The following is a 27,271-nucleotide window of genomic DNA, read 5'->3' on the forward strand; positions in this document are numbered from 1 at the left end:
CCACGAGATGTGCTGGGGTCCCACTGAGCCCGCCTGTCCCACCAACCATAGAATCATAGAATCATAGAATATAAGGGTTGGAAGGGACCCCAGAAGGTCATCTAGTCCAATCCCCTGCTCGAAGCAGGACCAATTCCCAGTTAAATCATCCCAGCCAGGGCTTTGTCAAGCCTGACCTTAAAAACCTCTAAGGAAGGAGATTCTACCACCTCCCTAGGTAACGCATTCCAGTGTTTCACCACCCTCTTAGTGAAAAAGTTTTTCCTAATATCCAATCTAAACCTCCTCCACTGCAGCTTGAGACCATTACTCCTCGTTCTGTCATCTGATACCATTGAGAACAGTCTAGAGCCATCCTCTTTGGAACCCCCTTTCAGGTAGTTGAAAGCAGCTATCAAATCCCCCCTCACTCTTCTCTTCTGCAGGCTAAACAATCCCAGCTCCCTCAGCCTCTCCTCATAAGTCATGTGTTCCAGACCCCTAATCATTTTTGTTGCCCTTCACTGGACTCTCTCCAATTTATCCACATCCTTCTTGAAGTGTGGGGCCCAAAACTGGACACAGTACTCCAGATGAGGCCTCACCAATGTCGAATAGAGGGGAACGATCACGTCCCTCGATCTGCTCGCTATGCCCCTACTTATACATCCCAAAATGCCATTGGCCTTCTTGGCAACAAGGGCACACTGCTGACTCATATCCAGCTTCTCGTCCACTGTCACCCCTAGGTCCTTTTCCGCAGAACTGCTGCCTAGCCATTCGGTCCCTAGTCTGTAGCTGTGCATTGGGTTCTTCCGTCCTAAGTGCAGGACCCTGCACTTATCCTTATTGAACCTCATCAGATTTCTTTTGGCCCAATCCTCCAATTTGTCTAGGTCCTTCTGTATCCTATTCCTCCCCTCCAGCGTATCTACCACTCCAACCAGGGTTGCCCTTACTCTGATGCTGCTGTGATAGGCTCTTAAGCCCTTTTCAAGCATACATGCAGGTAGGGACATACGCAGCTGCGGAATCACACAGAGTCTGAGATTAGCTTTCTGTGGGAGGACTCAGCTAGGGGATTTACCTAGCACTCACATGCACACCTCCTTTACACCTAAACCCCAAAATAATATTATATTGCACTGTATAGAGAGATCTGTACAATGCAAGCTCATAAAAATCGCCCCTCCATCAATGTGGAGAGAGAGATGCACAGCTTTTTGTCCCCCCAGATATGAATTGCACAAGCTGGGTTTTGGAATAAACAAGAAATAAGTTTATTAATTACAAAAGGTAAATTTTAAGTTATTATAAGGGATAGCAAACAGAACAAAGTGAATTACTGAGACAGTAAAACAAAACATGCAACCCTAGCTTGATTCACTAAAGAAACAGGTTACAAATAATAATTTCTCACCCTAAATGTTGTTTTAGGCAGGTTACAGAGTTTCTGCAGCTTAGAGTTCCAGTTATTTCTCTTCACAGGCTAGACCCCTGTCTCATCCTGGACTCATCCCTTGCCTTTCCCCAGCTTAGTTCCTTTGTCTCTTCAGGTGCTTTCAGCAGTCTTCCTTCTTGGGCGGGGAGGCAATGGAGAAGAACCTTGATTGACTCCCTTCCCAGCCTTAAATAAGATTTTCATAAGGCGGGAATGCTTTGTTTGCAGTGGAAAATTACCAGCAATGTCCAAGGTGATACTCTGTACCAGGTGACATCAACACATGACCTTGCAGTGTCAAAGCAGCATCCCAGGAAGCTTCTCAGGAAGGTGGAAGATTAGTATGTTCAAGGTTCTATTGTCCTCTTTAAAAGCCCCATTGAGGCTGGTTGCCTGATGTCTGGCTGGCGTTCCCCCAAGTACACACACATATCTGTAATTGTTACATAGTCAATATTTCTAATTTCAGGTACAGAAATGATACATGCGTACAAATGAAATAATCATATTCAGTAAATCATAACCTTTTCAATGATACTTCACATGACCCATCTTGCATAAAACATATCTTAGTTATGCCTATTCATATTATAAGCATATTTCTGTGAAGAATATGGGCATGATGTGACAATATCATTAGCCCCATTTTACAGATGTTGGAACTGGGGCACAGAAAAGTGAAATTACTTGCCACGAGTCACAGCATGTCAGTGGCAGAGCGGACTCCCAGGCTACGGCTCTTTCCACTGGACCGTGCTGCCAGGAATTGAACCCTAGGGAATTTTGTGATTTTTCTTTCAGATGTTCCTTTCTTCTTCTTGCTTATTTAACCTTTTTGCACAACCCATTAGTGATCTCTTTGTGAAGGCACTTGTCCTTTCATCTTAAAAGAGTGTAAAACTAAAAGAATTGGAGTGTGCTTTTATAGTAATCTCTTTATGGCAGGCATTTGACTAATAAGACGGTCTTCTTGGAGACTGTATCCTCATTCTTCTGCTTTCCTCAGCTGTTTTATGGATGGATCTGGAGTCCTGCTCTTCACCCCAGTGTCTTGTGACATTTCTGCCTGATTTATCTTAATTGGGGCCCTGTTTTCCCACCACAGAATTCATCTAACTCCCATGAAGCCAGTGGAAGTTATATGCGTGCTCTGGCATGAGATTCTGTCCCATGTCTCTACAATTTTCCTCGAATAAAGTGATTATGTTCTGTACTGTACAGTAGTTACAGTCACACTTCACTTAGTGGAGATTCACCACAAACAGCAGACACTATATTCTGTGAACTTGACAATGGTTTTAGGATCGCTCTAACTTCTGTGAGAGATTTTTAAAGTATTTTTTCATCAAAACACATATATTTCCCCCCTCCATTGACAGCTAGTTGCTTCAAGGAGCTGTGCTCTAGGTTCTCACCCCAAACACATATGGAAGGCAATGTGAACTGGCTTTGTAGATCAGGAAGCTTTAAAGGTGCTTCGGACCAGAGTGCAGGCAAGATCCTGCAGTATCTCTGATTTTGTTCTGTGATGTGACACTAAACTCACTGTGACAAATTAATTCCGCTGTCCCTTGGGTTTTCAAATAACTGACCTCACCAGTACCTGAAACAGTTTGGTTCAATTGTTCAGTACTTAAACCAGTTACCCATAGTAATGAGGATTGGACTGGATATCACTGTCTCTGCATTCAGCACTACTACGACTAGAGCATGAAAGAAAAATATGGGAACATGAGAAAGGAAGGAAAGAGTTTTGTGCATAAGGGAAATAAATTGCTTAATGTCTGTAGATATATTTTTTTTAAAATTGATGTCATTCATTACCCGCTCTAGATAAAGAAAATGGTTAGTTTGGATTTGTAGATCAGTCAGTGTCAGCACACGTTTTTATTGCAGGGTCAAATTCTACCCTTGCTGGGCATCTCGGTCCAGTTCTCAATTAACAGGTATCTTACATCATACAAATCCTCAACTTAACTAGCATTAGTTGCAAGTCAGCAAGAAACTTAAATACTGAGCACAGTTGGCATTCTTCTGACAGTCATGGAACCACAGAGTTTTCAGATGGAAAAGGCCTAGATTGTCTCACCCTATAACATTGTTCTGGTCCACATTTAATTATGTCAGGTAATGAGGCTTCCACGACCTTCCCTAGGAAATTATTCCATTGTCTAATAGGTTGGACTTTTGGGACTTTTCCCCTGAAATGAAACCTAAATTTTCCATTTCTTAATTTCAACAACTTATTCCTAGTTAAATCCCCTGATACTGGAGTTGGAATTGAACTGGCACAACCCTAACAGCACTTGTTGCCAATGGAGCCACCTGGGAAGTCAGAGGGAAACATCATATGTTGTAGGAATGGGATCGGGACTGACATCTTGGGACACTCTGGCCTTCTTTACACTGGAGAAATGCACCAAAATATTCCCACTGATCCAAGCAGGCTGAACAAGGGTAACTGAGAAAAGAAGTTGGCCCTAATGATCAAATGCTGTGCTGACTGTATACCCCACAGAAATCTGGAATCAGTGGCAGTAATTCTGTTCTCAGTTGCAGTGGTGTAAATCCAGAGTAGTTTGCTGACTTCAGGAAGTCTGTTGATTCCACTCATTGTTAATTGCAATGAAGTTATCAATCCCTTTAATTTGAGTAACAGACTCCTGAATCTGGTCCATGAGAGAGTGTACAGCATGTAAATCTGTGCAAAATTTGACCCTAAGCTGATGTGGGAGGGGAAAATCCTCAAGTGATTTGACAAAAGGTGGTTCTTACAAAACAAACACTCTTTTCCACTGAGATCTTATCAAAAATGTGATTAATATAGTATACTGGGTATTTGTCTTAGATATCTACCCCTCTATAAAATAAAAGCTCTGGAGTTCAGGTGGGAGTGAATGTTCTTCTTAATGCAAGGTTGCAGCATTTAGAGGTTTGGGGTTTTATGTCGAACCCATGTTTTGTAAGTAGGAAAAGGAACGCTGGGAGATATTCCTTGGCTCACTGGAACTCTGCAAGAGAGAGAAAATTACTCTTTTATTATAAGGTTTGCCAAATGATCTCTGAGAAAATGTGATATCATTCATATGCATTGCCAATCTGGAGAGAGACCGCACATCTTGGCAGCCATCTAGAGCTAACATATAATTCCTTTGGGTTGGTATGGGCTTTATCAGAAATAGTTCCATATGCAGTATTTACGTAACTGTGGTGGAGAGTGAGAGTAAACACAGCTGTGGCATTGCCCTAAATATTTCTATTCAATGGGGAATTAAAAGAGAACTTTATCATCGAACTGCAGATAGACATAATTCAGCAGGCGGTGGCCAGTTCAGCCAGGGAGTCAATTAGAGCTACAAAGACTGGACTGCCGGAAACATTTAAGCACTTTAGAGTTTGAGTTTACTAAGTTCATCGATATTTCTTGCTTTTCAGAAAATATGGAAATGTCATGAGTCAGCAAATAGCTGTTAACGCAGACCATTTCCCAATAGGATTTGTGAATGTATTGAGTACACACTGTAAGAGACAAGGAGGGATAGGCAGTGAAGCTATAATGCCTTTGACCTCTGAGCACCATAGAAGTGACTTGGTAATGCTCTATGAGGGAAACTTGCATAATAACTAGAGCTGGGTGGAATTTTCAGAAAACATTTTTTTCACTGGAAAAAAAGCACATCTGAGTCGACTGAAACATTTTGCAAATTCATGTCTGTTTTGGCTTCTTGTTTTTTGGTCAAAATGAAAAAACAGCTTCAGAAATATCGAAATGAATTGTTTTGTTTTTTCAGGCCAGGTTCACAAGGGGATTTAGGCACCGTTCAGAAAAGAGGAGGAGGTGGGTGGGGTGACCTTATAAACTTTAGCCCAGTGGTTAGAGCACTCACCTGGGATGTGGGAGACCCAGGCTTGAATTCCCATTCTGGAGCAAGGACTTGAACCCAGGTGAGTGCCCTAACCCCAGAGCTATTGGCTGCTTTGGGATGGGTCTCAATGTCTCCTGCTGAAGTGGTTCCACTTTGCATAATCCTAGAGCTGGAAGGGACTTTGAGAAGTTGTCCAATCCCCTGCACTCATGGCAGGACTAAGTGTTATCAAGACCATTCCTGAGAGGTGTTCGTCTAACCTGCTCTTAAAAATCTCCAATAATGGAGATTTCACAACCTCCCTAGGCAGTTTATTCCAGTGCTTAACCACCCCCTGACATCCTAATATCCAACCTAAACCTCCCTTGCTGCAATTTAAGCCCATTGCTTCTTGTCCAATCCTCGGAGGTTAAGAAAAAACAATTTTTCTCCCTCCTCCTTGTAACAACCTTTCATGTAATTGAAAACTGTTATGTCCCCTCTGTCTTGTCTTTTCCAGACTAAACAAACCCAATATTTTTCAGTCTTCCCTCAGAGGTCATATTTTCTAGACCTTCAATCATTTTTGTTGCTCTTCTCTGGACTTTCTCCAATCTGTCCATATCTTTCCTGAAATGTGGTGCCCAGAATCGGACACAATACTCCAGTTGAGGCCTAGTCAGCATGGAGTAGAGTGGAAGAATTACTTCTCGTGTCTGGCTTACAACACTCCTGCTAATACATCCCAGAATGTTGTTAGCTTTTTTTGCAACAGTGTTACACTGTTGACTCATATTTAGCTTGTGATCCACTATGACCCTCAGATCCCTTTCCACAGTACTCCTTCCTAGGCAGTCATTTCCCATTTTGTATGTGTGCAACTGATTGTTCCTTCCTAAATGGAGTACTTTGTATTTGTCCTTATTGAATTTCATCCTATTTACTTCAGACCATTTCTCCAGTTTGTCCAGATCATTCTGAATTGTGATCCTATCCTCCAAAGCACTTGCCAACCTCTCCCAGCTTGGTATCGTGTTATAAGTGTACTCTCATTGATGAAGATACTGCACAGAACCGTAAGCAGAACTGGTCCCTGCGGGACCCCACTTGTTATGCCCTTGTAGCATGACTGTGAACCACTGATAACTAGTCTCTGGGAACGGTTTTCCAGCCAGTTTTGCATCCACCTTATAGTAGTTCCAGCTAAGTTGCATTTTCCTAGTTTGTTTATGAGCAGGTTATGCGAGACAGTATCAAAAGCTTTACTAATGTCAAGATATACCACGTGTACCACTTACCCACTATCCACAAGGTTTGTTACCCTGTCAAAGAAAGCTATCAGGTTGGTTTGACACAATTTGTTCTTGACAATTCCATGCTGACTGTTACTTATTACCTTATTTTCTTCTAAATGTTTGCAAATTGATTTGTTAATTATTTACTCCATTATCTTTCCGAGTACAGAAGTTAAGCTGACTGGTCTGTAATTCCCCAGGTTGTCCTTATTTCCCTTTTTATAGATTGGATAATACTTGAACAGTCATTGGGTCAGAGCGAGAACAACACTAATCTGGTGAGTAGGGCATCCACATGGAAAGAAGAACACCTGGGTTCCAGTCACTGCTCCAGTGCAGTGTTTCAAACCTAGGTCTTTCACATCCCACGGGAGTGCCCTAACCACTGGGCTAAAAGTTATTGGGGAGAGCACCTCCTTCTCCTGGTTGTTTGTTTTTTTTTTGAGAAAGGGCTTAGGTACCTAGCGGCTGGAGAGGGTGTAGGGTTGTAAACCTCCCCCTCCTCTATGAATGTAACCCCTCATATTCTTTGCTTTAAAAAAACAAGGGTTAAAAATGCACAGAAACTAAATGAATTTTTTCTGACTTGCTGAAAATTCAGAAAAAATATCAGTTTTGCTTCAACCCAACTATTTCATTTTTATTTTATTTTATTTTTCGAACTGCCAGCAAACCAAAAAAAATCAGTTATTTACACAGCTCTTATAATGACCCTCATTCAGGCTAACTGCAAGATTTTGTCTCTGGACTTCCAGCATAAAATCATGAGTCCTGGCTGTTGGAGCAGAAGGAGTAAATAATTGGTAGCGATAGTAAACTCTCATCTTCTTATGTGAACTGGCCACAAGGGCGGTGGTGTGCGGGTGGGGGTGGGGCACTAAACTTGCGTTGTTACTTACCATGCGGAATCATTTCTGTGGATAGAAGGGTTCAGTTGTCATCACTGTCAACACATCATCTTTCCTCAGTTCTGAAATTACTTTAAAAAGCACAGTATATGTTGTTCCATCTTCCTGTCATGTGGTGAAGAGTAATGTAGCCATTTGCAGTTGTTAGTACATCACCATCAAGCTTTGGTGTCTGACAGGCAGTTTACAAGAAACTGGGTGTAATCACCTTTCCTAAAAATAACCCCTATCAAAAAATCATTGACAGATGATACTTCGCAAATTTTTCCATTAAATGTATTGCATGATGCCAAATTGTAACAGCATTTGATTATTTTGATTCAATTAAAGGAATTATTGGGGATAAACCCTCTAAATGCTCATGATGATTAGGATATGAAGAACTAAATTGATGTCTTTTGCCAAGAAACTGAAGGAATCGATTTATATGTTGTATTTGCATCTTGACACAGCTGATGGAAGGGAAAAGGAATATAGCTATTTTAGACATACACTTTAAAGAGATGCAGTCAAGGAAAATACACTGGGGGGGGGCAAACATAGCAAGTTATATGTTTGTGTGTTTAAAATACCTATTCATTAAAGTCACAGATATCATTCAGGCTGCTAATTCAAAATGGCACAGATTCATATTATCATTTGGAAGTTCTTTATCCATGGGGAATTTAGTTTTAAACCAAACATTGCTGCAAATTAACTTAAAAAGAACCAAACACAAACTTGCCATGAATTTCATTGTAACTGAAAACAGTCTCCCATTACAGTGCTTGCACAATGTTTTGTTTTTTGCACAGTACGTTTGGGGGTTCTTTTAAAGATTTTGTACTGTAACATTTTTGCAAAAAGCATTGTTTCATAAGATCAAGCTGAACATTAACTTTTGTTACAAGGAGCGCTATACAAGTCTTGTTCCAAGATAATGCCTCTTCTTAGAAGAATCATTAAAATGGAGGACAGTGTGGTCTAGTGGCGAGAGCACTGGATTCTGTTCCCAGTTTTGTCAGCGGCCTGCTGGGTGACGTTGGGCAAATCACATCAGCTCTCTGTGCCTCAGTTCCTTCGCCAATCTGTGAAATGGGGATAATAATACTTTGTAAAGTGCTTTGAAATCTAGTGACGAAAAGCACTATACAAGAACTAAATATTATTATTTAAAATCTAAGTCTCAGTAGAGCCAGATCTTGTTCCTATTAACCTCAGTCGGATATAGCACATGGATATCAGATTTGGATTAAAAGAAGAAAACAGTTTACAATAGTTATAAACCCACTAGACATGAATGGATAAAGCGATAACCAAAGTCTTCTTTTTTTCTTTCTTCCATCCATGATCAGATGAGTGAATTTGCAAAAGTGTCATTTTCTTAACAGTTCTGCATGCTTTGGTCAAGATTATTAAAATAGGAATAACGTTAGGGTCTGAAATATATATATATTTAGGAATTTTAAATAAGTGGCTTGATTTTTTTCAAAAGTGCTGAGCTCCCAACAACTCTCATTGAGAAAAGTAGGAGCGACTAGGTGCTCAGCACTATTGAAAAGAAAAGTATTTAGGTACCTAAAATACTGATTTGGGAACCTAACTTTAGTCTCCAGTTTTTGAAAATCTTGGCATTTAGAATGGGATCTGCTGACTTCAGTGACATCCTGTGACATTCTGTTCTTGCCACTCAGAACTGTAAGCCATTGCATTTCATTCTTGCTGAGACAGAGGTGTGCATTGCTGGAGATTGGATTCTCTCCCGCTCCCGCCCCCCCCCCCCCCCCAACGGGTCTATCTTCCTCACCAGCAAACTCCTCAAGACTCTGCCAGTTTAAACCTTGCCTTGCAGGTAAGGATCAGTTAACCCGAGTTCTGCAGAGAGACATCTCTCTCCATTCCCTCTCACTGTGACACTCGCAGAAATTAAGTTCACTGCCTCCAAAGACAGTGTGCGCTCCAGCTGATTAGGTTAGCTGAAGGCTCACACTTACTTCAGTATAAAAAAGCACTGAGATGGTTTATAGTAAAAGTAGAATAAGTTTATTAAATAAAAACCAGCAATGTAAGGAAGAGAAAAAGAGACCAGTATGGTTACAAACAAAACAAAACCTGGTTTCTAGTGACTAAATCTTAATTTTAACACGTTACAATCTTTGCCTAAATAGTTTTCTTTCTTATATCAAGTTACGATCTCTAGCTCTCCACGCTAGGGGATCCAACTTTCAGAGGGTACTGTACACTATGTCCCCTAAGTTTTTGCTCCCCTTATATTTCCCAAAGTCCACTGTCTTTGCCTCAAGAGCCAGGAAGGATTCCTGGGGTGCAGATTCTGTCCCTTGGCATGATCACTAAACTATCTTCTCCATTGAGGAATAGCTCAGTGGTTTGAGCATTGGCCTGCTAAACCCAGGGTTGTGAGTTCAATCCTTGAGGGGGCCATTTGGGGCAAAAATTGGGGATTCATCCTGCTTTGAGCAGGGGGTTGGAATAGATGACCTCCTGAGGTCCCTTCCAACCGTGGTATTCTGTGATTGCTTGTTAGCTTGATGGCTATATTTACCTTATATGTAAATGTATTTTCATTGTCCTTTGCATGTGACCAAGCCAGTCAGGCCGGTACAACAATATTCCTTCATCTGGGGCAGGCTGGGTTTATGCACTGCCTCCCAAACACATTTTAAGAACATATTTCCAGCTTTCCTTATACACAACTCACACATACATCATACAATGATTTTTAAGACCAGCATGTCACCAATTTACATATACCTTACATGACACCTTTTAGATACACTCATTACTTCCAACACACTGTCATAACATGTGTCAGGCCTGACATGAATTACAGTATGGTGGGCCCAGTTGGCATTGAGGGACTTGCAGGACCACACACCCACCCCTTCTCGCTCCCCCTTCCCCCAAAAAAGTGTAATGATTGCTGTCAACCCTATAGTGCTAACTCAGCTATGGGAAAGTAAGTTGGATTCTGCTCTGACTTGTACATCAGCAGAATTGTTAACTAAGCTCCAAATTTCAGGATATTCATAATGATGTATGTATGTGTATTACCTTATTGCCTGGCAGCCCCAAACAAGGAGAGGGCCTCCACTGTACTAGGCACTGTACACACAGAAATAGAAACAGACTGGTCTTTCACAAAAGAGCTTACAGCAATGAGGTTCAAACCAGGAAGTATACAGCTTGACTCTCTGATCTCAGGTAATGAATTTACAAAGATGGAATTTAGGCGAGGAAGTCTTATTATTTGTATTATAAATAGCAAATACAATATGGAGTCACAGAGACAATAAATATGGATGCCCACAGTGCCATTTTCACACACTCTTGTCACAGCTGGGCCACGCTTTAACTTATTTTGGTTCTGATAGGGGGGCATAAAAAGTGGCCTACAAAGTTAACTGAAAAATGTGTGCGCACACACAGTACCCCACCACTTCATATCTAAGGCTCTGTCCACCCTGGGAGCAGAGCTGTATGAGAGACAGCCCACATTGAAAGCAGTTGTTGCTAGTAATGTTTTTGGCACTGTTCCCATGACCAGCGTGGAGAGGATATTTCTCTTTTGCTAGAAAACTGTGTTAAACTGTACTTTGAAACTACAGGTGGCAACCCACATCATGGTTTGTGGGGCATGGTTCTCAGAAAAAAGTACCCGTCTACATGCTAGTCAGGGAAACCATAACAGGACGCTGCTAGCAAGAACCATTGTTTGATATGGTTATAACTAACACATTCCCATTCTGTGTGAACAGGGTCTAAAGGGAGCATTCAGAACATTTGTTGCTTTACTTCCCACGAAATCTGAATCAGTGCAGGCTGCTGGCTCTGCTTAATGGTGACCTCAAACTCACAATGGAACTCTGTTTAAGCCACATTATATATGATCAGTTGGTGGGGGGTTTATTTCTTTGTTGCACTGTTCTGTACGGCTTATAACAGGTGTATTGATCAATGCAGGAAACTGTAATACTGGAAAAAGAAGGGAGTTGCCTAACCCTTATCGATACATTCTAGTCTCCATCAGGGTTTTATGGTGGGCATCATGTCATGAGCATAATGCTTGCTGGGTCATCGGATCAGGCAGGAGGTAATGATCACAACAGGGTGGAAATTCATGGGACCTGAAAAACAAGAAGATATGTTTTAAGTAACAAATGAATGTCCCTTCTAACTAGCCACTCCGTGCTTGGAACGCCCACTGAAGTTCCAAGTATGGGACAGGGTCTAGCCCTGCAAGTCACCTTTAAGGATCAGTATTTCAAAGGAGCAACAACTACTAACCTCACCAGAGCTGAAATCCTTAACGTGAATACTATTAAATTAAACAACGGTAAAGGTAAGTTTAGTTTAAAACCTTGCTGATGTCCTTTTAACTCAATTGCTTTATTGTAAAACAGCTTAGTATATTTAGTCAATTAGTTACCCCAAGTTTTGGGGAGCAAAAGTAATATTTTCCCTCCCATTTTTCTAGGCTTCTTGAAGTCCATTCCCCTGATGCCAAGCACACTGTGGTTCTAAGGAGTAAGGATTCAGCCACAGCCCAGGCCTGGTTCAATGCTATCCACTCCAGTGTGAGTGACCTTATTCCCAGGGTGATTTCAGAGGTGAAAGACCAGCTGGGTAAAACCGGGATCGCTGGAAGTCGAGAGATTAGGCATCTAGGCTGGCTTGCAGAAAAGGTAATGAACATATTTTCTTTTTCATTTCAAAGCTCTCTGTATGTCTGGAAGTAGAGGCTGAATCAGATATTTGTTTTTATTTAGCTTTTACAAAGGCCTCTGATTGTGCCTGCTCTGACCTGTGGTATCTTATCTAACACAGTGGTTCCCAGACTCTCTGCTTCTGCAGACCGTTTAGTAACCAGCTCCTCTTAGGGGCTTGCCTCCCATCCCAACCTTTCTGTCTCCCACTGCTTGGCTCTCAAATGTTAAAATCTGCATACACCTTTGAAGACCTTTGGTGGTCCATGGGCCGCAGTTTGAGAACCTTTGATGTAGTGAGAAGAAAATCCAGGCACGCACAGGAACAGATCCAACATTATTTCAGTGTCAGAGCTCCAGAAATCAACTTTACGCTCTAAGAGCTTGTGTGCTCTGACTGGTTCCACTAGCAGTGCTGGGATATTGATTTACAGTGTCCTTAAAAAGACACACGATTTCCTCAGCAGCACGTGTGGTGTATTAGTGCCTCATAATGAGGCAAAGGATGCAAAAAATTTTCAGATACCTTTCCCAGCTCCATCCAAGGTTAGAAAAGTCAGCAGAAGTCCATGATGGTTAACCCTGCTGTTTATTTTAAGGTGAAGCTCACCCTGTAGAGAGCCAGACTGAGGCCTATATATCACACAACATTTTGGGTTGAATTTCACCATAATAGAATAGGGCCCTTTCTTAGAACTGCTGAACCTCATTAATGAATTTTAATGTTGAAATTTACAGTTCGCAGCTTTGGGCTTGACAGGGGAGCCTCCCTTTTCCCCACTCCTTTTTGTAAGCTCTTTGAACACAGAATATGTTTGGCTATTCTGTATATCCGAATCATCTCCCCGAAGAAGAGGCAAAACACCAATACTTATTGGGCATAAAAAGTTTTATTATCATCTGTGAGTATGTAGCCCCATTTTGAAGGCATACACCTCTATGTGCTAGGCCTGTATTCTTCAGAACAGGAGATTGTCTCCCAATCCTAGCTGAATGTAGCTGTTCTGCATTAGAACATTTACACACCTTGCAGTGGTCTATCGATAGGCTTAAAGTGAATATGCATGTTAAAGATGAGCAGGTTACAAGGTCACTTTAAAGCATCATATTTTGCATGCTCCCAGAGTACATTGCAGAGTGCCTTTCAAGCATTTGTGATCAGCATCACCACATAATAGGATTAAAATAAAGGAGAGTTGTGAAATTGCAGACAGTTCCCTAGCAGTACAGCAGGTGTGCAGTAGAGCACACTGTGGACACGTGCTAGCATTTAAATAAAGAAGAGATGAGCACCCATTCTGAAAATACACTGACATTTTATGCAGTAATACTGGCACAAAATAGCTTCCATATTCCACGCGAAAGTGGGGGCTGCATTGCACTGGTGGGCAATTGATTTCTCTTATGATTGAATCCATTTGTGAATCCTTCAGGATCAAAGGTGCTGTGTAAATGCAGCTTGTTCTTATTCTCATTAAAATGATTACTGAGTGTATATTTTCATAAACCGAACCCAGTGTTTCCTCATTCAGTAAGGAAAAGCATCTGCCGTCTGGCCTCTTCCTCGCAGTCACCATATAATCTTACATAATTACATGCGGTCCTCTTGCTTTCTTCATGTCATGTGATGGGGTGTCCACCCTCCACAAGCTCTGGGCAGGTTAATGTGGGTCAGGAGGGGCCAGTTCTTTAGATGCTGCACCTTGAGGGGAACCAGGGACTGAGAGGGCCTAATGGTAGATGACGTCCAGCTGAGGGAGGAGCTGGGAGAGCCAGGAGGTGAGAGCAGGAAGAGGTGGCAGGGATGAGGTCTGCAGTCACTCTCTAGAGGGAAAGGGAATTGACCAGGGACAAGGAGGAGAGTAAGCTGTGGGGTCCTGCCCTGGATTCGGGAGACTTACAAGAGACCTAGAGGAGTGAAATAGCCATGGAGAGCCAAAGAAACTCCAGGGGTAAACCCAGAGATAGGCAAGGAGATAGAGAGGTGGGGTAGGAAAGAGCCTAGGGGGAAAGAGCAACAGGGTCTGAGACTGAACAGACAGAGATTACTAGTCATCAGGTCCCGGGCTGGAACCCAGAGTAGCAGGTGAGCCCAGGTTCTCTTACCAGCCACTGGCAAAGTGGCACAGGACCTGGAGTTGGAACAGAAGACTGCCTGAGACGGCATATGGATGGGACCTTTCTTGCCCTTGAAGGGAGGGGTCTAGGTAGTGACCTTGGCCAGTGGGCCAAGTCATGAAGAGAAAGAACCCTGAGTCACAGAGAGAGGTCAGCATGAGTAGTGGATGGAAGGGGGCGCCAGATGGGGCAAGAACTATTTCCCAGATCTAACCACAAGGAGGTGCTCCTGCAATGAGCGGAACCCCTTCACGTGGCTCAAAATCTTGCATCAAATGTTAGTGTTCATTGTGGACCGGCACCAAAATGGCAACATTTGCATTGACTTTAATGGGGCCAGGATTTGGCTGTGTGTACTGATTTCTGTATCTTTAGAATAGCTAAAATGAAGAATTAGCATTGATAGATTTTAAGAGGTGTTGTCTTTGAAAAGTAAACATGTTTTCACACCAACCTATCCACTCAGCTGTGTACAGTAGTAATGGTGAGAAGTCAAAAATCTTCTAACCACTTTATTGTAGGAGCCCATTTAGAAGGGGAAATAAAGGGTATGTACAATATAAAGTAAATCAGCTTGGTTTTATTTTGTCACCGGGATGCAAGCTGCAGATCCCTGGTTTCAGAAAGCTGACTTGGAAGGTGAGGGCACTATGGTGCAGGCTTCCTACAATCCCAGTCAGGAGTTGGTTGGTGAAACCAGAAAGTGGGAGGTGTCAGGGTACCTGGACGAGGAGCTGAATTCAGCACATACCCTGGGCACCCTCTCTGGCAGAATTACTCCTGTGGAGCCCTGGTCAGAACTTAAAGCTATTTCCAGCCGGTTAAAGTGCCTTGGGGAGGCCAGCAGCAGTACTATCTGTCCTTCCATGAAAGGGAATCCCCTCTCTGTTTCAATTGCCACTTGTCCATGGGGGGAGGAAACACAACATGGTGTTCCCACATGGTCAAATGAAGCCCATTAGTTACATTATGTGTACCTGACTAATCTCAGTGTTTTTTTTTTCTGCTTTCCTTACATTTGTGACAGGTCTGTAACTTTTCCGTGGACCCTTGTGGGAAGAAATCTGAGCTCTCTTTAGGAAAGCTCTCTTTAGTCTATAACCATTGAGAGCATTTATGACACCACTTTATAATTTGTAGCAAATCCTCATATTGTGGTTAGCATTCACTATGACATTAATCATGATGAATTTTTCTGGTGGTTGTAGGGATGTAAAATGTAATCCCATTGAAATGCCAATGCGATTGCTGGGGTTGTTCTACACTTGCACTAGAGTATTTCGTGTCCGTGCACGGAATTTAGCTTTTAACTTCAGCCTTTCGTTTACTGTAAATAATAGAGGCATTAGAAATCCTGGCTTAGGTAGGGCAATATTAAAATAAGTAGGTGAACATCTAGGGTGCTACATCTAATTGCACACTGCCAGAATTCTTCTGGGACCACTGCAGCCACTTATCAAAAAGCCAATCCTGAATCTTTCATCTCTGGCATGAATTTTCCACTCCAAAGGCATGTCTCTGCTGAGTGCTGAACAGTAGGGGTTTTAGGTGCACTTTAATAGATATATTTCAGAGTAACAGCCGTGTTAGTCTGTATTCTCAAAAAGAAAAGGAGTACTTGTGGCACCTTAGAGACTAACCAATTTATTTGAGCATGAGCTTTCGTGAGCTACAGCTCACTTCATCAGATGCATACCGTGGAAACTGTAGCAGACTTTATATATACACAGAGAATATGAAACAATACCTCCTCCCACCCCACTGTCCTGCTGGTAATAGCTTATCTAAAGTGATCATCAGGTGGGCCATTTCCAGCACAAATCCAGGTTTTCTCACCCTCCACCCCCCCCCACAAATTCACTCTCCTGCTGGTGCTAGCCCATCCAAAGTGACAACTCTTTACATAATCAAGTCGGGCTATTTCCTGCACAAATCCAGGTTTTCTCACATCCGCCCCACCCCCATACACACACAAACTCACTCTCCTGCTGGTAATAGCTCATCTAAACTGACCACTCTCCAAGTTTAAATCCAAGTTAAACCAGAACATCTGGGGAGGGGGGGGGTAGAAAAAAACAAGAGGAAACAGGCTACCTTGCATAATGACTTAGCCACTCCCAGTCTCTATTTAAGCCTAAATTAATAGTATCCAATTTGCAAATGAATTCCAATTCAGCAGTTTCTCGCTGGAGTCTGGATTTGAAGTTTTTTTGTTTTAAGATAGCGACCTTCATGTCTGTGATTGCGTGACCAGAGAGATTGAAGAGTTCTCCGACTGGTTTATGAATGTTATAATTCTGGACATCTGATTTGTGTCCATTTATTCTTTTACGTAGAGACTGTCCAGTTTGACCAATGTACATGGCAGAGGGGCATTGCTGGCACATGATGGCATATATCACATTGGTGGATGTGCAGGTGAACGAGCCTCTGATAGTGTGGCTGATGTTATTAGGCCCTGTGATGGTGTCCCCTGAATAGATATGTGGGCACAATTGGCAACGGGCTTTGTTGCAAGGATAAGTTCCTGGGTTAGTGGTTCTGTTGTGTGGTATGTGGTTGTTGGTGAGTATTTGCTTCAGGTTGCGGGGACAGTGGGGTGGGAGGAGGTATTGTTTCATATTCTCTGTGTATATATAAAGTCTGCTACAGTTTCCACGGTATGCATCTGATGAAGTGAGCTGTAGCTCACGAAAGCTCATGCTCAAATAAATTGGTTAGTCTCTAAGGTGCCACAAGTACTCCTTTTTTTTTTAATAGATATAGTTGATCTTTTGAAACACTGCTGCAAAGGATTTTGGGACACATTTAGGAACTAAAGTCACTCACGGCAGACTCCAGGCTGTTGGAAGAAAAGCAGCCAGACACAATGGTTACAGAGGTGCCCATCCCAATTTTTCCTGCACTTGACTGTATTGGGAGAATGGGTTCTGAAACATACCACATTGGCTTAAGGATTTATTAGTCAGACATTCTTTATGCTTTTCTGGTATTAACTCCAATATCAAGTATCAGCTTGCAAGGAAGTGTATACATTGCCCAGTATGTAAGTTTCTACCCTCTCATTTTTTTCTTTAATCAGTCAGATCCAGGGGATTAGCAAGTATAGTGAGCAGGAGGGTACGGTGATGGTTAGTCCTTACAGTCCCTCTCCTTTTTCATGCCCCTTATTGAGAGCCTTTTAGTGGCAGAATAATACATAAAAGAAATTCCTACCTGGGGGGACCTTTACACACATACTAAATGTGATTATACTAGAGGGACACTTTTAATAATGTCATTGCCATATTTCCATTTTGTCCCTCCATTTTGTACCAGAGCTCTGTGTCCATTGTCTTTCAGTAGCATTAAAATTTGCACCCCTGTTTTTTTCCCCAGGTGTCCATACTTCTGACTTTGCCTGTCTTGAGAGCTGTGCTTTTAAGCTCATGTTCAGAATTGAAATGAGTTGTTTATTTTCAGGTATTCTGATGGGGCTCAACACCACTGTGAAAGGGGCTGTCTTTGATTCTTTCTGCATCAGGTGCCATTACTTGATGGGTATTTGGGGAAGTGCTTGTTTAGACAGGTGTGTCTTACCAGGTGTTCAGAGGCTGGTGAGATTTGAGCTCAGTTTGTTCTGAAGAAGCCTGTGCCATTGTTACATTTCAGGGCAACTGCACCTCTCTTCCCTCTCTATTGTCCAGCAAGGGTACCCACTATAAGTTTTTTGGGTCCCTAGTTGTCTTTTGAGTTGAGACCCGTGTATCTCTCCCTTCTAAGTGGGGTATTTCCAGGCTGAACAGTTCCCTACCTTCACTGTGTTGTTTCCAGCAAAAGACAATATCCTTAAGCAGGCTTGCTTCACATCTCTGCTTCAAGATAGTACACAGTGTTATTGCCACAGTTTATAAGTTATTGCACAGTTCTTTCTAAGCATGCACCTTTTATTCTTAAGGTAAAAGCATGACAGAGAAAACATATTAAAAATAATAAAAGAACCTATGTGCATGCTAATAAGCTTACCAGAGATCACCCCAACTGCAACATGGGCTTTGGGAGGAGCAGTTCTTCAACCCCCACCCAGGGGTTTTTCTGCAGGTTCATGTTCATCACACCCTTTCCTCCAAACAAGAACAATCCATGACTGGTTTCAGAGTAACAGCTGTGTTAGTCTATATTCGCAAAAAGAAAAGGAGTACTTGTGGCACCTTAGAGACTAACCAATTTATTTGAGCATAAGCTTTCGTGAGCTACAGCTCACTTCATCGGATGCATACTGTGGAAAATACAGAAGATGTTTGTTTTTATACACACAAATCATGAAAAAATGGGTGTTTATCACTGCAAAAGGTTTTTTCTCCCTCCACCCCACTCTCCTGCTGGTAATAGCTTATGTAAAGTGATCACTCTCCTTACAATGTGTCTGATAATCAAGGTGGGCCATTTCCAGCATAAATCCAGGGTTTAACAAGAATGTCTGAGGAAGGGGTTGGGGGGGTAGGAAAACAAGGGGAAATAGGTTACCTTGCATAATGACTTAGCCACTCCCAGTCTCTATTCAAGCCTAAGTTAATTGTATCCAATTTGCAAATGAATTCCAATTCAGCAGTGTCTCGCTGGAGTCTGGATTTGAAGTTTTTCTGTTGTAATATCGCAACTTTCATGTCTGTAATCGCGTGACCAGAGAGATTGAAGTGTTCTCCGACTGGTTTATGAATGTTGTAATTCTTGACATCTGATTTGTGTCCATTTATTCTTTTACGTAGAGACTGTCCAGTTTGACCAATGTACATGGCAGAGGGGCATTGCTGGCACATGATGGCATTGGTGGATGTGCAGGTGAACGAGCCTCTGATAGTGTGGCTGATGTTATTAGGCCCTGTGATGGTGTCCCCTGAATAGATATGTGGGCACCGTTGGCAATGGGCTTTGTTGCAAGGATAGGTTCCTGGGTTAGTGGTTCTGTTGTGTGGTATGTGGTTGCTGGTGAGTATTTGCTTCAGGTTGGGGGGCTGTCTGTAAGCAAGGACTGGCCTGTCTCCCAAGATTTGTGAGGGTGTTGGGTCATCCTTCAGGATAGGTTGTAGATCCTTAATAATGCGTTGGAGGGGTTTTAGTTGGGGGCTGAAGGTGACGGCTAGTGGCATTCTGTTATTTTCTTTGATCTGATGAAGTGAGCTGTAGCTCACGAAAGCTCATGCTCAAATAAATTGGTTAGTCTCTAAGGTGCCACAAGTACTCCTTTTCTTTTTGCGAATACAGACTAACACGGCTGTTCCTCTGAAACCTGTTATTTTCTTTGTTAGGCCTGTCCTGTAGTAGGTAACTTCTGGGAACTCTTCTGGCTCTATCAATCTGTTTCTTCACTTCCGCAGGTGGGTATTGTAGTTGTAAGAATGCTTGATAGAGATCTTGTAGGTGTTTGTCTCTGTCTGAGGGGTTGGAGCAAATGCGGTTGTATCGCAGAGCTTGGCTGTAGACAATGGATCGTGTGGTGTGGTCAGGGTGAAAGCTGGAGGCATGTAGGTAGGAATAGCGGTCGGTAGGTTTCCGGTATAGGGTGGTGTTTATGTGACCATCGTTTATTAGCACTGTAGTGTCCAGGAAGTGGATCTCTTGTGTGGACTGGACCAGGCTGAGGTTGATGGTGGGATGGAAATTGTTGAAATCATGGTGGAATTCCTCAAGAGCTTCTTTTCCATGGGTCCAGATGATGAAGATGTCATCAATATAGTGCAAGTAGAGTAGGGGCGTTAGGGGACGAGAGCTGAGGAAGCGTTGTTCTAAGTCAGCCATAAAAATGTTGGCATACTGTGTGCCACAAGTACTCCTTTTCTTTTTGCGAATCCATGACTCTGTCAGTCACTAATTTATGCAGTTTGGCTCCTTGAAGAGACTGAATAGGTAATCAGTCTCAGTGGGTCTCTGCTCAAAGTGTAGCTCCAAAAGGATGTACTTGAGGTGGGTCATTTGTATTCCCCTCATCCCCAACTATGTCCTAGGAAATCCACTTCACACGTAGTGTCCCCCAAAAGTCTTTGAAGTTCCTAATATGCCCCAGAGATTGCGTTAATCCTGCCTTCCTCTTAAAGAAATTCTGTAGAATCCCACAATAGTACACAGCCTTTTGCATTTTCAATACAATGGTTTCCCCCACTATTTAAACTTAATTCCATAAGGTTTATCCAGAATATTATCATATCTGTCACATCCATAATTGTGATTCCTCCACTCAATGCTATTTCCCCTACCACCACAAGGTAAAACATAGACTCTTCCAGCAGGGCATAGCAAGCATGCTAGAACCTTAGAGAGAGATGGTTCTAGGGTAAAGGAGTTCTTGCCTATTTAGAGCTTTAAAGAAGATGAAGAACTTGAACAAGTCCCAGAATTTGATTGGATAAGACCCTGGTGTGATGTACTCATGCCAGCCAGGTCTGCTTAGGGTGGTGGCCTTTGCATACAGCCAATAGTTGCAGCTTTTGGATGACCTCTTGGTTCAGCCTGGTGGAACTAGTTGCAATAATCCAGTCTTGCATGTGTCCCTATTGCTAGGTTTGCACTGGATGGAGGTGGCCAGTGATTTTCTTTCCACTAGAAGTTAGCACAAGTATCTCAGCACATGAAGAGACTGAGTGTTATTTATTGTATGTAGCTGATATTTACAGTCTTCTGGTCTAAAATGTTGTCTATGTTTATGTCAGTAATTCCACCCTTAGATAAAGCAAGAATTGAAGGGAAAAATGGTTTGGTATGGAAGGGCTTAGTCTGTAAAGAAATGTGGATAGTTACAAAAAACCTGAAGATACCACCGCTGAAAGCAGGATGTGAGCTCAGGCAAGAGAAAATTCATTGTTTTAGCTACCAGATTAAGCAGTCTCACTCAGAAGATCTGGAGTGAGCTCCGTCAAGATGAAGGGAACTGGAACCTCAATCCTGCTCCATTAAAGTAAATGGGAGTTTTGCCACTGAATTAAATGACAGTAATATCAGATCCTAGGGGATGAGGTAAGGAAATTGGACAGGCCTAGATTGCATGTGTGTATGTACATTGGTCCCATCTGTTTGTCAATGGCCACCTTCTCTTACCTGTGTTCCTGAGTGGTATTCTCTTGTCAATCATGCAAGCAAAGGGATGCTTATGGTAGTTTGATTCAGTGTGGGAAGAACAGAATAGTGGAGTATGGGGCAAAATCCATCTCTTGCAGTGGAGAGCTATACCGCATAGGAAATTGTGACTTAACAGTTTGTATCTCAACAAAAGCTGAACAGAATTTCCTGGGGGGAAAGCCTTTTCTATGCTGAAAGGTTTAGCTGGTATATCTATACAGTTATATCAGAAAACAGTGCTTTTGGCAGTATAGCTTATTCTGGTTTGGCAAGCAAAATAACTTTTTGCAATCACACTTTTTTTCCTGCTGGTTTTATTGCATCTACACCAGGACTTTTGCTGGCATAGCAGTGTCTTTAAAAAAATCACACCTCTAATTGACATAGCTATGCTGGCAAAACTAGAAAATGCATTTTTGTAGCCTGGGGGCATCAAACATCAAAAGCCTCTTGCAAACTATAGAAGTGTTTAATGCTTCTCAAAGAAGAGGTCTCAAAAATCCTTTGTCATAGCATGCATTAGGCAACTTAAATGTAAGAGTTGCTAGCAGGTCCCCGATAATATTAATAATGTTTGAAAAGAAAAAAAGGAGAAGATTCTCGCACTGGATCTTGACTCCAGTATTTGGCACATGTTAACAGAACTCTGCCTAGAGCAGGCAGATTATTGTTGTCAAAATCCAGTGGCTGGATGTGAGAGGAGAACATACCCAAATGAGGAAAAGGAGAAGAAGTCACCTAACTGGCAAAGTGAATTGGAATTATTTTTCAGTGTATGATATCTCCAAAATGAAAAGTGTGCTAATATATTCTAGAACATTCAGACTCCTCTGCAGTCAGATAACCATATCACTGTACTGGAATTAAGATATGTGAGATGTCCTTTATCGCAGCTGTCTCCTTCAGTACTGGACTGGAGAGTGCTGTGTTGTTATCTGTTTTCCTGTTTTCTCTTATCCTTTGGAATGAAGCATAACACTCTGGTTGTGAAACTTGCAAGCTGTGCAAACAAGATTTAGTCAAATGGCACAAAAGTTACTGCGAGCCCATTTTTGGACTTCAAATGAAAACATTTCCATGTTCCATTTGCTTTGCATTTATTTACACTCTGGTTAGTGAAACAAGCAGGCAGCAGCAGAATTGATAGTTCCTCTACTCCTGGATTGTGGTCACGGATTTTCAGTACTGACTTGGTAAATTTTAAAGAACAAAAGGGGAGCTTCAGTGAAAATATGATACCATTTTTGAGATCTTAGAATAACCATGATATTAAAAAAGCATAAAATGTGTTTGAAAAAAACACGCTTAATGTAGTTAAAACAATTTTATGTAACCTAAAATAATCTATTTAGGTACTTTGGTTTAACTACCTTCATTTATTCAGCCATCTAATGCCAGAGAGGATAAGCTAAGAAACCATTAGAATAGAAAGTTAATATATGGTATTGTGGTTGTACCCCCCTACATTTTGACTAATCAGTTCTTTAAGCAGCCCCATTTTACAGATGGTACACAGAGGTGAAGGGACTTAAGTGAAGTCACACTAGGAACCAGTGGTACATTCAGGAATAAAATCCAGGCTCCTGATTCCCAACTCATTGCTCTAGTCACTAGAAAGCACTGTGGTGTTTTTCATTTATGCCAAAGTGACCTTTGACTTCTAATATGCCATAATTCCTCTAACCAATCAGCATGCTTTACGCCTGGATAAATGATATGCTGTCTATTTTAGAGTTTTCTATTGATCCTATCTCTATAACATCTAAGTGCTTCCCAAAAAAGTTTGCAGAACATGCAAAGTGCACTTTATCACATCACTGTCATAGAAGACTTGGGTATATTGCTGAATTTGTTTTAATTATCATTTGTGTCCATTTATTCTCTTCCATGCATCTGGTGAAAATGTTATCAAAGGGGAAGGTCATGTCATACGCCCTTGAAGATGGTCAGTGGACAAACCCCATCTATAATGACCTCATTGCAGCATTATACACTCTCCCTATCACCTCAACGATAAAACTCCTGTTACTTATCTCACAAAAATGGAAAAATCCTATATATTTCCCCAACAAGAATCTGATTTTTAAATCCTGGCTGGATCACTTATTTTTGAACACTTGTATAAGAACAGGGAGAGCTCTGCTGTTGCCCCATTTTGCTTGACTTTGTAGCTTATTAACTCCAGAACTTGGTTGTTTGCTTCGTAAAACAGAACAGCACAGTGCTCAATTACATAAACAGACTGCATTATCTGGGATAATGACCAGTCTCTGCTTATGAAAGACCTAAACCTGAAGTAACATGAAGAGTAATTTCCTCTCCTAGATTCAATGGCGTTCCTTCCTAGAACAGATGTATCCACACTGATGAAGCAGTGTTGAGAAGATCAGATTTTGGTAGTTTTTGGTTTACCTGATTGATGGATATATTTAGAGAAACTGACTCCAGTTTCCACAGTATGCATCCGATGAAGTGAGCTGTAGCTCATGAAAGCTCATGCTCAAATAAATTGGTTAGTCTCTAAGGTGCCACAAGTACTCCTTTTCTTTTTGCGAATACAGACTAACACGGCTGTTACTCTGAAACCTGACTCCAGAATGAGCAGACATTAAGCACATTGTCAGGACTCTCTCCTTCATTTGGGCAACACATATGGTATCCTTACCACGCTTGTGCCTATCATTTATTTAGCTAAATGATGATAAAAGCTAAACCAAATAGTGAAGTGATAAGTAGCAGAGGGTAAATAGAGGGATAATGGGGGAAGATGGATATGAATGGCATGATTAATATTTTTAAAAAATGGACAGGAAGGTGAGTGAACGGAAGAGATGAGGGGAAAAGAGGAATAGAAATTCAAAGGCCTGATTTTTAAAGTTGGCCTCTATTTTTGCAAGTAGAGTTTTGTTCTCAAAGATAATTGCACCGACATATTTGTTCCTGCAGTTAATTCTGGGCACATCTAGGCTCACAATAGATGTTTTGGGCACAGGTGAGTAGTTAAATGCCTTGCAAGTGCAAAATGGCAGGCTGAGTTTAAAAATCAGACCCTACATATCCCCAACAGCACTTTTCACAAGGGTTACATAATTAGTCCCAGTGCCCTAGTGAAATTCCAGTAGAGGTAATTACCTTATGTATGCTCTGAGTTCTCCCTATGGCTTAATTTACAGCAATAGTCTTCATTCCTGTCCTAAAATATTGCACATTGGTGGTACTGTTGCTTCAGACCCAGAGGAGGCTGCATTTCACTGGTGGGCAACATTATTCTAGGGTTATGTCATTTGTGATACTTTGCTTAATTATACACTTTCCAGACCAGGAGACATATGATCTTTAATATGTCTCTTGTATGAATGCATGCAGATGCACACAGAATTTGCAGGGACATTTAGTAAAAATTAAAAGGCAGTCTGGCCTTCTGAATATATACTTAAAGTTGTGAACAAACCAAGTATTTATTTTGAAAGAGGAAATTGTGACCCGTCGCTTGGAGAGAGCACAGCAGTGGAAACGGGTGCAGAGAACTGCCAGAAGGAAACTGGGTATCTCTCTGCTTCTGCAGGAATCTTAGGAGAAGTGTTCCTTCTAATTCCACATTCACTCTCATCCTCTGGAGCTGTAGCATATAGCTCCCTTTATTAAACTCCTGCTAACAGTTTCTGTGCATATCACAGTGCCTAGTGCAGGGGTTCTCTCAACAACTCTGGCCTCTCTGACAATTTTTCCTAAAATACTTCATTAACTTTCAGAAAAACATAAATATGCACATATACATGTCCAAATCATTGTAATTTATTTATGTAAGGGTTTTTTTAAATCAATAATACAAACAATGTACAGTAGTTTCTATTCTTTACTGGACCTAAACAGAATAGAAAAAAAAGTAAAATGCTTTGCATGTTCTTGTCTTTTGTGGTGGTTTTTTTTAAAGACTTGCTAGCTAGTAAGTCTGCTGGTATGAAAAGTGATGTTTGTATGTTTGTTAATATCATTTTTCACAGCAGCAGACTTGCTAGCTAGCTGGGAGGCAGTGAAAAGTGATATTAACAAACATACAAATATCACTTTTCACAGCAAACTTACAAAGCCCTGGCAAGCTGGGGGACAAATTAAGCCCTGGATGGGGAGGTGGGTAGTGAGGCAGCGGGGGCTAGGGCAATGCATGAGGGGCTGGAGAAAGCAGCGGGGCCAGAGGCGATGGGCTAGGGGAGGCAGTGGGTCCAGGCCGAAGTCCTGTGGCCCTTGACCAGAGCCTGCCACCCCATGAGAACCTGCCACCCCAGAACTGTCAGGACTGAAGCCTGAGCTCCACTGGGCCCAGGAAGGTAGGGGACTCTTACTAGCTGCCTGCTCCTCCAGTGTTTCTGGCTGCAGAGGTTGGCAGGGCCCAACCCCTGCTGGCGGCTCCGGGGGAAGGGCCGCTGCTCCCCTATTCTCCCCTCCCCCCAATCACTGCCGAGGAGCCTGTGGCCGCAAGCAAAGCCCTGGGTGGCCGCATTTGAGAAATGCTGGCCTAGTGCAACCTGACTGATGCTTCTAGGCATTACTGAAATATAAATGTTCAGTAATATCACTTGGCTGAAGCAAGGTCTGTGCTTCATCCCTGGGACCACACTCATCACAGATAGGTCTGTGGTGCCCAGTCTTGTGTACCTTACCCACATGAAGCACAGATCAGAGTAATTTTCAGAAATGGCTTAAGCCCTGTCCTCACTAAAAGAGAGCCACTTTAACTAAGCTGTTTTCAACAGCGTTCCTATCTGAGTATCCTATCCCTTTGCTGAGCTCCGATCAATAAGTGTTACCAAATGTACAGTCACTAATTTATCACATAATGCAGACTCAAGTTTAAAAAAGTGTGATGTAAACTGTTAACCACAGTACCTGTGTTGCTTCTCTAAAACATTTTAAAGTGTGTTAGAGATGGGGCACACTTGTTGACTGACGAATATGCATCTAGATCAAAGCATGGCTCTCCCAGTTTGCTGCCTTATATAGCTTACTTGACTCTCCTGCCTTATGTAGCAAAGGCCCTCAACTGCTGCTTTGCTGAACTATTTTTGCCTGAGTGTACTTGCTTATGCTATTCTCAGTCCCTCCATGTCAGATAGTCTTCACTGTGGCATGTTCAGATAGTCTTCACATGTGGCATGACCCTCAGTGACAGTGAGGGTCAGAGCAGATCTTTACTCTGAGCCTGGGTTTAGGACCACCTCACAGGAGAACTCTCCGTAATTCTCTGCCTCCAGATGGCGCACACAATGGCTCCCTTTGGAGCAGAGTTTTCACTGGGTTGTAGAAAAATGTCTCTTTGTTTCTTGATTTGAGGGAGAAAAGTCTTAAAGCCAAACTGCTAAACTTTAAAAAAAAAAAAAAAAAATCCCTTTGGCTTTCTGAGGAGAAGCATCCCCATCCCAATCCCCCAACTTTGGAAATGTTGGACAAAGAGTAGTCTTCCCTCCCGCCCCCACCCTCCTCACACACACAGTCACCAGGGAAGCTCTTGCACCAAAGGCAAAGCTCCCAGCTGGTGTCTGGGTGAAGTACATACCAAGACAGAAAGCAGGCGCCCAACTTGCATGCGGACAGTGTCCATGCTGAGATAATTGAGCAGGTCACAGAGAAACCAGGCTGCCAGCTTGTGCATTGGTGAGGGCCGTGCCAAGATGATTAAGGAGGCTGCATGGACGCTCCCTTCACTGAGACCAAGACAGAATCAGTGGAATAGAGCTGGTGGTAAGTTCTTCAAAGCCTCCCCCAGGCACGGAACCCCTATTGCAACCGCTTGCAGAGCAAGCAGCAAAGTTCACTGTAATCTTGGGGGAAGGCAAGTTCCCTCCATAGCAACTAGACAGAAGGACCACAGTTCTGATCCTGTCTGGCAATT

At 42.2% G+C, this 27,271-nt stretch overlaps 1 protein-coding gene across 1 annotated transcript in view; it reads left to right on the forward strand.

Annotated features, from left to right (window-relative positions):
* Positions 1 to 27,271, forward strand: part of SNTB1 (syntrophin beta 1) — a 176,891-nt gene that overhangs the window by 92,020 nt on the left and 57,600 nt on the right. Inside the window, exon 3 of the mRNA XM_048841573.2 lies at positions 11,943 to 12,150. Coding sequence (XP_048697530.1) covers positions 11,943 to 12,150 — 208 coding nt within the window. The remainder of the gene's footprint in view (positions 1 to 11,942; positions 12,151 to 27,271) is intronic.

Source organism: Caretta caretta, chromosome 2 (genome assembly GCF_965140235.1).
Source record: "Caretta caretta isolate rCarCar2 chromosome 2, rCarCar1.hap1, whole genome shotgun sequence".
Classification (NCBI taxonomy): Eukaryota; Metazoa; Chordata; order Testudines; family Cheloniidae; genus Caretta; species Caretta caretta.